This window comes from Pelophylax lessonae (assembly GCF_965119305.1).
Source record: "Pelophylax lessonae genome assembly, chromosome: 2".
NCBI classification, from domain to species: domain Eukaryota; kingdom Metazoa; phylum Chordata; class Amphibia; order Anura; family Ranidae; genus Pelophylax; species Pelophylax lessonae.
In genome coordinates, this window is record NC_138769.1 from 379784243 (window position 1) to 379798150 (window position 13908).

Consider the following 13908-nt stretch of genomic DNA (forward strand, 5'->3'; position numbering starts at 1 on the left):
TTCATTGCTTGCCTTTGTTACCAATTCAAAGACTGTAACCTTTTCTTATATTGGCATTTCTGTTCTGTATGGTTGTTTTCTTTTTTTGCAAATCTAATAAAAATTTTATCTGGAAAAAAAAAGATAGACCATATTACAAAAGAGAACACCCAAATCTCCTAATAGAAGGACCCAGTAGCGGATGAGATCAGAGGTTAGACAGTAGTTTAGGGAGGTACCAAGGTAATAGACAGAGGGAGAAATGTGAAAAGGCTTGTTCCAGGGCAAACCACTTTTCATGTCTTTGTGTCTGCTCCAATCAGGTAGTCTCACCAGGTGGCAGGCATCTTGGTACCTACCGTATGATGTCCAGGAGCACCATGCCACTGAGTTTTTAGAAGGGAAATTGATTGGTGTTTAACCAATTCAATACAGGGCATTTTCACCCCCTTCCTGCCCAGACCAATTTTCAGCTTTTAGCACTGTTGCATTTTGAATGACAATTGCGCGGTTATGTAACACTGTACCTAAACCAAATTTATGTCATTTTTTTCCACAAATAGAGCTTTCTTTTGGTGGTATTTGATCACCGCAAGGTTTTTTCTTTTTTGCTACACAAATAAAAAAATACAGAAAAGTTTTTTTTTGTTTATGTTATAAAATTTTGTAAATAGATATGTTTTTTTCCTGCACTGATGAGCACTGAGGAGGCCACACTGACAGGCACTGATGGGGTGGCACTAATATGCAGCACTGATGGGCACTCATAGGCGGCACTGATATGCAGCACTGATAGGCACTGATATGTGGCCCTGATAGGTAGCGCTGATATGCAGCATTGGTGGGCACTGATAGGCGGCACTGATGGGCACTGATAGGCGGCACTGGTGGACAGCACTGACAGATGGCAATCATGGGCAGCTCTGACAGGGAGGGCACTGAAATAGTCCCTGAGCCCTGATTGCCATCCCTGGTGGCCATGGGTGGGCATCCCTGGTGGTCATGGGTGGGCATTCCTGGTGGCCATGGATGGCCACGCCAGTAGGCTCTTTACCGAGATCGGAGATGCGGTGTGTCAGTGAGTGAATAAGCAAAGAACCAGAGTAATATAAACAAGTATAGTAACTTTTCGTGAAACAATAGAAATGCAAACTCTCAAGGAACAAAGGAGGGTATTAGGGGAAGACCAGGTAATAACCAGGGGGAACTAACTTAAACCTGTAGCTTGCCTAGGAAGGTCCCAGTATCAGATAATACAGTGGGCAAGTACCTTAATGGAGTGTTGGTTCCATAGTAGAGGGGGAGTGAGAGGCCCTATGTGTAAGACTGCAGTGCACAGTGTCAGAAGACCCTGCTCTCACATAGAGCAGTGACATCTTCACACAGAAAAGTCATTAAGAGCCCTGGGAAGGTAGTAAATGAAGAAAGAATGGGTGAGCTGCATTGCAAAGGGGGCAATGAGGAAGGATTAGGGCACAGACTGCGTGGATGGCACATTTGTGGGAGCAGGAAGAGCCCACCCAGAGCAGCGTTCTGCTCACTGCTCATTATCCTGGGGTTTCGGAGGAGGCTATCTGCAGGTAGGTCTGCATGGCCAGGAACCCTGAGGTATCTGAGGGAGAGGTCCCAGAAGAGGTGATGGATCAGTCATCTCCTCTGACATTCTGACAATTCGTTTTTGTAAGCATTTGTCAAAAGAGTCCTTCGTTCATTCGGATGCTCCCAAATGAACGAATATGCAGAATTTCGCCCAAAAACAAATTCGTAATGAAACACTGCACATTGGCACATATCTACTGCAGAATACATCTCTTAGGCCAATACGATCAGCCCGGGGGACTGGACCCAATCAGTGTACTCTGTCTAGCTCTAGAAAAGAGGATGGAGGTTAGTCTAGATAGGAGTTCAGAATAGCAGCTAATTTATTAGGCAGCTCTGAACTGGCTGTTGCCTCTGGTATTCCTTGCAGTTTGATGTTATTTTGTCAGCTGTGGTTCTCTAATTCATCAAGGTGCAGCTATGTTTGAAGAGTTCTCTTACTCTGCTCCTCCTTATGCTTCTTAGAGGTTAGAGGTGAGGAGAGTGCTCCACTGAGGAGATAGCGTTGTATCTTCAGAGGAAACCTTACCTGGGAGAGAGTGGATTTCCTAAGGGAGCTAAGAGATCACTCTGGAGTGTGGACTGGATTAGAAGCTGCAAAGGATGCTAGTTCTCTGGTCAGCAGCGAGTGCAAGATGCAAGTGAGTTCAGTCCATGACAAAGTTTCAGAGAAACTTGCGGTAGGCAGATTGGTTCCCTAGGTAAGGGATTTGTACTTGGGAGTTGAGATGAGTCCCTGGTCGTAGTAGTGGCATAAACAGTATGAGGTAGAGCTGGGAGAAGAATGGTCTGCTTCACAGTCGAGAGTAGTGACCTCCGTGTGCATGTCTGCAGCCATGATGGAAGCCCTGGCATGGCTGTAGAGGCAGAGGAAGAAAACAGCCTGAAAATGAAATTCATAGATGACCCTTTTGATCCAGCTTCTACTTTAGCTGTTTTCCCATATTTGGGTATGGTGTTGAAGCTGAGGAGTCCTAAACGCCGGTAGTACCAGTCAAGTGGTGTAGAGCTCAGGCACTTTGCTTTTTCACGCCACCATTACCAGACCACCTTCTCCGCTACTCACCCCTTTTCAAACCATATCTTTTATTCCATATATATATTTTTAATGTGTCTTATTTGCTGTAAATGAGTATAATTAAAATCTGCCAATTTCTCAAACATAAAGACAATTTAAACAAATCATTCCATATTTGAGAACACATGCAAAGCAAAATAAATACAAATGGCATCAAACTACTTAGCAAAAAAATGAAAATATTTCAAATAATAAAAAGGCAGTAAACCATGAGTGTCTATACTGGTAAAGTCAGCATACTGTTCCCTATGGTAATTAGTAAATATGTGCAGTCAGAATAATTACCTGTATAGAGTGATTTTACTAAAATCCTATTTAACCACCATTATATTACATAAATGTTTTGCATGTCATGTCTGGTGATATTGTGTAAAGTAAAAAAAAAAAAAATGGAAAAATGATGCAATGTTGGCATAATTCATGAGCATGTTTTTATCAAAATGGAAAATACAAAAACAAAATTAAAGTTTTTACTATAAAAGCAACGTTTTACATCTAAATTACCACTGCCATACCTTTTCTACTCTATGTAGTATTTTTAAACTGTAACATACAGTATGTGTGCATTAAGATTCTGCTTGGGTGCATTATTTGAAAAGTTGACTGTGCAATAGCTGGGTATGTCTCACTTACCCTGTGCGTTTTGTGATGGTTCCCAGTGTCATTGGCTGCTTTATTTGAACTAGAGGCAAGACCACAGTCAAACTAGGAAGTGGTGACAAGCGTGGGTTCCCTGGGTTGTTGTTTGTAAAATTGTTGTAATTATCTTGGCTATTAAGTTTACCTGTAAAAATAAAAAGAAAGCACCAGTGTCACAATAGTACTACAACTGAAAGATTATACATCACCTGACTGCTCTTGATTTTTTTAACAACTTGGTGAAAACATCGAATCGAGGTCTAAAACTGCATTCTCAGGGCATATTCATAAAAACCAGTTAAAAAAAGGGAAAAAAAACAAGTGCCCACCCCATCCCAAGCCAGTTTTTGCTATGCCCACAAAGAATTCATCTTGCGGAGTTCTTTTTGGAAAACTGGGATGCCATATCATCCGAACTAAAGAGGACAAGGACAACCCAAGTTGTTATCAGCGCTCAGTTCAGAAGCCTGCATCTCTGATGGTATGGGGTTGCATGAGTGCATGTGGCATGGGCAGCTTACACATCTGAAAAGACACCATCAATGCTGAAAGGTATATCCAAGTTCAAGAACAACATATGCTCCCATCCAGACGTCATCTCTTTCAGGGAAGACCTTGCATTTTCAAACAACACAATGCCAGACCACATATTGCATCAATTACAACATCATGACTGCGTAGAAGAAGGATCCGTGTACTGAAATGGCCAGCCAGTCCAGATCTTTCACCCATAGAAAACATTTGCCGCATCATAAAGAGGAAGATGCGACAAAGAAGTCTTAAGACAGTTGAGCCACTAGAAGCCTGTATTAGACAAGAATGGGACAACATTCCTATTCCTAAAATTGAGCAACTTATCTTCTCAGTCCCCAGATGTTTGAAGACTGTTATAAAAAGAAGAGGGGATGCCACACAGTGTTAAACATGGCCTTGTCCTAACTTTTTTTGAGATGTGTTGATGTCATGAAATTTAAAATCAACCTTTTTTTCCCTTAAAATTATACATTTTCTCAGTTTAAACATTTGATATGTCATCTATTTTGTATTCTGAATAAAATATTGAAATTTGAAACTTCCACATCATTGCATTCTGTTTTTATTCACAATCTGTACAGTGTCCCAACTTTTTTTTTTTTAAATCGGGCTTGTATGAGTAGTACTCATTGGCCTTATTATGAATATTATGCTGATTTTTTTATTTATTTTATGTATCATTTTATGAATAATTTCAACATCTTCTATGATTTGCAACTATTGGCCATATTAACTGCTTACCAATATCTTAAATAATAACCTATAGCGATATGTAGTCTGGCCCCCATCTCATTGTGCCCTATATATTACCAGTTCCAATTTTTATTATTATTACTTTTTTATTTTGGCTGTATACTTCTGGCTTTAAGCTATTTATTACCCCCCACAGAGATGCTGGCCCTTGTAGTCCCACAGCCAAGACCTTCTATTTAAATAGACCCATAGTGTGATTCATCTTTAGGCATGTAAAAGGATCTGAAGCTCCTAGCGTAGCCTATCCTGCACAGTGTTCCCAAGTGACTCCCCCACTTCCAGTGACGTAATTTATGTGCGTTCCACGCTGGTTCCACTAGAATCCATGGTGGCCACAAGACATGCTGCAGACATCTCTCCATCCAGCAGCCATGGATACAGCAAAAGGACACCACGTGAGAACTGAAGGACACTATACTAACAGATGAGCATACTTTTAACTGGCATTTTCTGAGTGCTTTGTATCTTTGTGATTACATTTTCTTTACTAAAACTATACTCGGGTGGCGCTTTCTGTTTCTCCCCCTTTTGCTTATTCCACAGAGCTGGCTTTCTCTGAGGACAGCTGCCGCAATTTTTTTATCAATGGACTTATGGACATTTAACTTTCAGTAGCAACATTTATGGATTATGTCTCTAACTAACTTATGTGCCCTATTATAGAGACTACCATTGGTCACGTGCACAGTATCTGTGCGCCAGCAGTTACCGCATTTCTTTATTTCAGGACAGCTGCTGACTTCTCTCCTGATCCATGAGTTGCTGGACTACAGATCGAAAAAGTTGCAATTCCTGTTTCTGTGTCTCCTCCAATCAATGGAAAAGCGCTTTCATATCAGACTTAGTTGGGAGAGCCCGAATCATGTCTTGCAAGTCCTTTATTTTCCCTCCTGAAGGCCTCTCTGGCGACAAGTGATTGGAGGGGAAACAAGCAATCTCCATCTGTCCAAAGTGCAAGGGCCAGGTAGTCCATCATGGTAAGTTGCTTTTGTGCAACACCACATGCAGCCACCATGCTGGATCAGGGACTAGTGGTGATGATCTTCTGATTGCTGGGATAAAAAGTATTTGATCTTGGATTGGGTACCTGTCTTATGTGATCCAATTGTCTTATTCTGTTTGGGGATGCTCATAATTGGGGTTTAGACTGATGAAAAGGTGGTATAGGTCCATTGAGAGTCGGGAGCTGAGGCACTGTGTGTCTTCACTCCAAACCACACCCCCTCCTAATCTAAATGTTATGTGATAAACATTGGACTGTGTAGGGCTTCACAAAGGGACATACAGTTACTAGCTCTGTCAGAAGCAATGTTTGTTGCTGCAAAAATATCTGTGCAATGGGACCATTCTTTCTCTTTTATCACAATTGTTAACAATGCATGTGCTGTTTACACTTGTTGCAAATTAACCACTTAAGCCCCGGAGGATTTGGCTGCTAAAGGACCAGGGGTTTTTTTGCGATTTTTTACTGTGTGACTTTAACGGACAATTGCGCGGTCGTGCGACGCTGTACCTAAACGAATTTGACGTCCTTTTTTTCCCACAAACAGAGCTTTCTTTTGGTGGTATTTGATCACCTGTGCGATTTTTTGATCACGCGCTATAAACAAAAAAAGAGCGTAAATTTTGCAAAAATAACAATATTTTTCACATTTTTTTATATGAAATTCCCCAAAAAAAAAAGTAAAAATCAAAATTTTTTAACATTTTTCGGCCAATTTGTTTTATGCTACCTATGTTTGGTAAAAAAAAAATCGCAAAAAGCGTATTTTGATTGGTTTGCGCAAAAGTTATCGCGTTTACTAACAAAGAGAAAGATTTTTGTCATTTTTGGTGTTTTTTTTTTTAACGCGTAATGGCGGCGATCTGCGATTTTTTTTTCGGTACTGCGACATTGCGGCGGACAGATCGGACCCTTGACTGACATTTTTGACACTTTTGGGGTTACCAGTGACATTACTGCAGTAATCAGTGCTATACATATGCACTGTTACTGCAAAAATGACACTGGCAGGGAAGGGGTTAACTTTATTGGACAGGGAGGGGTTAAGTGTGTCCTAGGGGCGTGCTTTCTACTGTGTAGGGACATTGCTATTGGTGTAAAAGCAAAGATCAACCGTTCTACATAGAACGGTCAGATCTTTACTTTTACACAGGGAGAACTGACAGGCAGCTTGTTTACACAAGCTGCTCTGTCTTTCTCCCTTCACAGGAGCGATCGCAGTGTGACTGGCGGACATCGAGTCCGCCGGTCACACGCACTGACTTGCCTGTGAACGAGCCGCGGCGGGCGCGCGCCTCGGCGGGCGCGCGCCCGCCCGCTATAGGCTCGCAAGTCAGTGACAGGCGAGTGACGTACCGATACGTCACTCTGCCTGGCCGGGGCTGACCGCCGCAGTATATAGTCGTGCGGCGGTCGGCAACCGGTTAAGGCCTTGTTCACACCATACGTGCAGAAAAACGGAAATACACGCAGATTTCACTTGCAGAGGCACGAGTATACTTTACTTTTCATTTGCGTTTCAGTGAGTTTTATACAAGTTGCAGATTCCTGCGCAGAAAAACTCTCATCTCTGCACATGACGTGAACGAAGCCTAAAGCTGAAATCAAAGCAGACTACTAAATACATAACTGAAATACATATATGAGCTGAATTTTAAAGCAGAGTTCCATCCAAAATTAGAACTTCTGCTAATCTGCTTCCCCCCCTCCTCTGGTGACACATTTGGCACCTTTCAGGGGGGAGGGGGGGAATGGGTACCTGTTTCTGTCCCTCTGAAGTTTGGCCCCCTCCTCCTTCCTCCACATCTGGACCAATTAGAACATGCAGCGCACTTCACAAATGCGCAGCAGGGAACCGGCTGTGAAGTTGAAAGGCTTCACTGCCGGTTTCCCTTATGACGAATGGCAGCGGCAGCACCTGACAGTCGAATCGAAAATCGGCTAAGGTGCCGACATTGCAGACTCCCTGGACAGGTAAGTGTTCTTATATTAAAAGTAATCAGCTACAGTATTTGTAGCTGCTGACTTTTATTTTCCCCATGCGGAACTCCTCTTTAAATGCTGTTAAGGTGATTTTGTGATTCTGCCAGCCTGCACAGCTATAAGGTTGACTTAGTTACATTAATGGATACAGTGATGTCACCTTTCACCTCTAGCTTGCTAATGCTTGGACAATGATGGAGCAGAAGGGCAAGCAACATAATAAAAAGTCATTAGCACTGCCGAATCTGCTCTCTTCTTCTGTCAGCATATTTCCTTTTAGCAGAGTCTGATTGGCTCAGGAGTGCTGCTCCTCCCTCTCATAGTCTGAGTCACCCTGTCCAGGGGAAGATGAGAGGCTGATATCAAGACAGGACTGGCTATAGGCAGATAAGTGGGAGTCAGTGGTAGAGCAATATCTGTTAATGTAATTATATAATGTAATTCTGTTGTGTGTTTACCTTTTGTGGTCACATAATTACCAAAGTCTATGTGACCCTACACCAGCAGATCTATCACCAGTAACACTGTTTAATGCCAAATGAACCACTGCACTCTTCAGCTCCCTGACTAAGGCAATATGAAAAGGGCATACACACAGTAAAAGCCCAGATAGCAAGGATAACTTGCCTCAAATTTGTGGCAGTGTTGAATTTTAAGTCTTGTTAACTTGCTGCAAATTTTCTTTGGCAAGTTGTACACTTGCAGAGCACTTGAATCCCAAGTTCTAGTTGACACTTTTCCAATGTGTAGCAAATGTGCGTGGCAAGTCTCTAGCAAGAGCAAATTGCAGTGGTGAGTCTACAACAAGAGCTCTGCAAGTCACAGTGACCCCTGTGGTGGGATGACTATTGCACAACATTACTGAACCAGAACTTGCAGCAGACTTGCAGAATGTTTGCAAAGAAAGTTGATCCGGAGTCTTGAAATACGGAGTTGTTGCAATTGTACAATAAACTTGTGAAGCCTGGCAAGTCTAGCAATAAAACATCAAGAAATGGTGACCACACACCGAAAGTTGAAATCAAATATAGGAGTAATTTTATTCCTCATCACAGGCATCAATACAGGACTGATAAGACATGTGACAGGTAAAATGTTGACGCGTTTCACGACACAATAAGTCGCTTACTCCGACCTGCACCTGAATCATACCCCACCTTGAGCGGTCAACCTGTGTTGGATTCCTGCAAGTCTAGCAATAGCTTAGTGAGTAATTTTCAAACTTGCAGCACAATTGCTTGGTATCTGGGAGAATTGTCCCAGCATATTGAAATATTTCTGAGACTGATTAGAAGCTCTTCTGATAATCCATATCATTAACAAATGCAAGGATATAAATACAATATTCGGTTATTTTATATATAATGCCCATGCCTTTCACATGATGATGATGATGATGATGATGATAATTGGGCAGCGTACAGGTATCTCTTGCAAGCTTTATCTACATAAAATGAAAAAACTACATTTATCTGTAGAAATGCAGGCATATCTTATAACATAGTAAAGATTGTCCCGCTATTCAACCTCTCACAAAAAAAAAATAAAAAATAGGCTTATACAGACATTCCTGGTAAATATAATTATTTTGTGCCTTTAAAGCAATAGAAAAATCTGAGGATTAAACAAGGATGCTGTCCATATGAAGAACCCTCACTCTTTCTATTGTTAGTCACTCATGACCTTTTTAGCCCCCAGACAGAAGAGGAAATGAGCTAGAAATTGCACAGGCTGTAGGAAAATAAAAGCTCAGGAAAGAAAGAAAAAAGGAAAAAGAAGAACGAAAAAGAACTGAACAAGCTTGTTTGTAATAAAATCAAAGTACTTTAAATAGTCAAAAACAGTGAGCTAAAGAGTTTAGATCATTAACTTGTTTTTGGGTTTTCAACAATGCTTTGTGATGATGGCTTTTGTACCTAATCAAAGAGGAGCCATATTGGGAATTAAGTTCCTAAATAACTGATGCATTCTTCAGTACATATTACAGAAATCCCAGGCCTGATCCTCACAATCCTGGCTTCAAGAGGGTTCTTAAAATTTCAAAACAGCTACACCCCCAGTGCAGTCACCTTTTTACAAGGAAGAATAACAGCATAGAAATGGATTTCTCACAGGAAGCTGCCTGAAATGCCATAATGGTACTTGGAATGGAAAGAAAACAGCCAAGGAGGAAAGCAGAAAAGATCTCTTAATGATTTTGGAACTAAGAAGTTCTTTCATAGTTCAAGTTGATAAAGAATAGGAAAAGTAATAGGGAAAAAAGGCTTCTTAACCCCCTTCCCCAATGGTCACAGAAAATATTTGTCAAGATGCACTGCACATCATGATGGCCAAAACCCACATCTTACTTCCAAGAACACGTGCTCCCAGACTATTCAATCTGGCTCTCTAATTAGGCTGTTCCTACCAGTAAAGGATTATGAAGCAAAGACTTATGAAGAAATGTGGTTACCAACTAGTAAGAAATTTCCAACGATGTACAAAAGCTGTGTATGGCTGGTTATTCACTGGCATAATCTGATAAGCAAATGTTCATGTATCCATTGAGACTGGGCAATATATGAGTTAACAATCAAGCAATATCCATCACATAAGAGTTTGAAGTTATTATTATTATTGCTTACAGCAAATTTACAACAATTTGGAGAATGTTTTTTTTTTTTTTTTTTTTTTTAATCAGATCATTTTTATTGAAAGTTTTCTAATACATAAAAAGAAACCCCCCTTTCCCAACCACCCTTCCTGGGTTCTCCAAACGTTGGAAACCCCAAGCCAAAAACAAAACAATCGCCAATACAAAATAAACAATTGCTGGTGTACTCAAGCAGTACGTAGCGTCATTTGTTAAAAGAAGGAAAATAACGATGCAATTTACTGTATAGTATTGTCATTCAACTTGCAATGCAACCTGTGGACTTGGTCATTTAATTTAAAAGCATACCCCAAAAGAGAAAAATTCCAAGATTTCCCCTGAACATATCCCCATTACCCTGTTGGTTTCTTTCTTTTTAAGGCACCACTGTCCCCTCATAAGGGGACATAGAGGGATAGAGCTTTGAGACGTATGAGGAATTTGGAGAATCTTTGAGCTCAGTTTGCAGTTGTGTACTTTTATTTATTGAAAGTGTAATTAACCATTCACAGTAAAGGGCCATACACGCTATACAATTGTCTGTAGATTTTTTTTCCTTTAGATTTACCAAAACCCATAAAATATGAGGTCAAACCTAAACACTTTCAATTTGTATGCAATCAGGCAGGCCCTTGCACTACAAAGTTGAAGGTAAATCTAAAGGAAATCTAACAACAAAAGTTGTATAAAGTGTATCCAGTTTAAGTAAGCTGTATCCAAACAACAGAGGAAAATAAGGAATATAATCAGCTCAAAACTGGATAATGCACAATATACAATAATATAAGATCTATGTAAAGTGGATCTAAAATGACATGCTGACAGCAAATTTGGATATAATTTACTACTAGCATTAAAAAAGAAAGTCTTATTTGACCCTTGGGTGAACATTTGAATTGACTTAAAGAGCACATATAAGAGTTTTTGCTCAGTTTTGTTTTACTTCAACCAACAATTACTGTATGCAGACCCAAGGAAAAAAAAATGTACTGCAATATACCAGTCTTTAAACATAATGGCTGTTTTCGTCTTCTTTTTTTTTCCAGGCTACCCCCTTTATTAACACCTAGGCATCCTACCTATAAACAAAATGCTGGATGAATGTCACAAGCACTCACCAGGCGTCACATATAACCATAATTCAAGTTTATTTCTTATGATCATCAGCTCCAACTAGTGGCCAAAATGCAATGATCGAGGTATATCAGGAAAATACTGTATTATGTCCACTAGATGAAGCTGACAATCAAAAGAATTAAACATATTAGGCAATTACTGTGAATATTTGTGACAGCTGAGGGCAGCACAGGCAAAGTGCAGATCATTTCAGCACTAGGTTTGCACGTTTTAGTTTTTAGATTTCATTTCATTGTATTTTGGTGTTCATAGTACCACCTCGTATTAGTATTTGTATCTAGTTTGGTTTTATGACAGAGTGCAGAGAAAGTTATTAGTAACAAGTCTTCTGGAAGGATCAAAGGGTATTTTTTTCACCTATGAAACAAATATAACAAAACACTTTGAACTTTTTAATTAGTAGATCAAAGGGGAGGAAGGAATAGTTTATTTTTAGCATTTACATATACTATAACTACTAAGAAAATTACTGATAGTCTGTATTAGCCTGAAGATTATTTGTAAATCTATGTGTACATCTCATGTAATGTACATGCAAGATTCCTAAAGCAAGAATAGAAAGATTTTTTTCCAGGCAAGAAAAGTTTGGAGGCTGGGATTTTTGCTCTTGGGATGAAATTCTGTTTTTTCCTGTCCAATTCAAGAAACTGTAATTTTATAACAAATGCTGCAAAAACTCCGCTGTTTAGGTTTGTTTCTTGCATTGTTTTGATTTTTTGCACAGATAATGTTAGAAGGAACAAAAGAACTTCTGATAAAGGACAAGATCAGGTTGGCCACAGACCATTCGAATTTTGGCCGGTTCCTGCTGAACCAGCCGAGATTTGAACCATGTACGGGCAGGCTGAATGTACCAAGTTGATCGATCGATTACCTTGAATACAACCAGCCTGCCAGATTTACAGCAGGAGGGATTCCCGCATCAACATTGTGTTGATAGGAGAATCGTGCAAATTTCTTTCCTACGTTTACAACTGATTTCTGGGGAGAAAAAAAAAAATCACATTTCCCCTTCTACCGACCCGTGTCTCTATTTATAGTAAAAAGTAAAAAAAAAAAAAAACGACCTAAAAGCACAATTTAAAACTCAGGTCATGTGACAGGCCATATCATCACAGGGTCTTTGAGCCTTCAAGAATAATATCATAATGGGGGGGGGGGGGGCATACGAGTGATTAGTTATTCAGCAGAGAGCACTCAGGCTGGGTTTACACTACTGTGATGCGGGAACCAGCGCGATTCCAGTGCGGGTTCCCGCATGGCATGTCTCTGGCAGGCAGTTAACACTGCCCTATGCGAACTGCTGCGGGTTTCATTACAAAGTTAATGACACCCCCAGATTGGTTCGCAGATCGCAGTGCGAGCTGTCAAATGATGCAGGAATCGGATCGCATTGACCAAAAAAAGGGTCCTGCATAATTTTTGTACGAATGCAATGCAAATTCAGCCATACAATCTGAATTTGCATTGCACAGACATTGCATGTGATCTGCACAGGAATGTGGTGCAAATCACATGCAATGTTTGACATCACAATAGTGTGAACCCAGCCTGAGAGGAATATCCAATCATTGACTGCAGCTTGTGGAGGAGGCATTATGAAGCATCATATGACAGTGCGTTTAGGTAAGTTTTTCTGGAATTTAAATTTATATATTGGGTTTTCTTTTTAAACTACAGCGTGGATAGGTGTGGATGGGGGTGCAAATTTTTTTTTTTTTTAATCAAACTTGTGCTTTAAGCCCTGTTTCACACCAGTGCAGCTTTGAAATCGCGATACTTCAATGCGATTTCATAGCCGCAGATCAATGCGATTTGGACTTCGATTTCATTGCGGCTTGCAACTTCACTTGACAGAAGTCTATGCAAGTCACAATGAAATTCCAAAAAAGTAGTGCAGGAACCTCTTTCAAAGTCACTGTGACTTGAGTCGTAATGATTTGAACGGTTCTTTTGCTGGCAGTGGGGTGCGACTTTGAACTGTCATAGACAAATCACATTGGTGTGAACCAAGGCTAAATCACATATTCAGACAAGACAAAAAAGCATCACATTCAGAAGAAATAATTAGTGAGTGTGTATGTGACTAAAGATTGATGAAGCAGTGGAAATGCCAGGACAGAGTTCAGGCTTGTGACGAAGAAAAGTGTTCCAAATGAAAAATGTTGTAGCAGCATAATGAGGGTTTAAATACCTAGGTGTTAGTCTACATTACTTACACATAAGTATGTGTAACTCCTAACAAAACACAAATAGAGCGTGTACATTTCCGAGTAAAAAGTTAACTATTTTAATAATTACGACAGTTGTAGCTGCACATATTTGTTAATGATTTAGGCACAGGTGAAGGTTTAATGGCTTTCTCATCACTTGCATTTAATGCCTGTAAAGGATTCATTTGTTCTAGCACACCAGGAGCAAAAAGCATATAGGGAGTGCTGTACATGAGACACAAGAACAGGCTGCAGAAATTCTTCTGAAATTACAACAATTCTGCAATTACTCTTATAACCAGAGGATGATTGCAGGTAATTGCAATGGTTCCACTGTTATTATAATGTAGTACAGGAA

At 40.2% G+C, this 13908-nt stretch overlaps 1 protein-coding gene across 5 annotated transcripts in view; it reads right to left on the bottom strand.

Annotated features, from left to right (window-relative positions):
- The window catches only part of BCAS3 (BCAS3 microtubule associated cell migration factor), a 1702410-nt gene that overhangs the window by 925213 nt on the left and 763289 nt on the right, over positions 1-13908 (bottom strand). For all 5 annotated transcript variants that reach the window (XM_082245731.1, XM_082245733.1, XM_082245734.1 and 2 more), the window contains exon 15: positions 3290-3440. In XM_082245731.1, coding sequence (XP_082101857.1) covers positions 3290-3440 — 151 coding nt within the window. The remainder of the gene's footprint in view (positions 1-3289; positions 3441-13908) is intronic.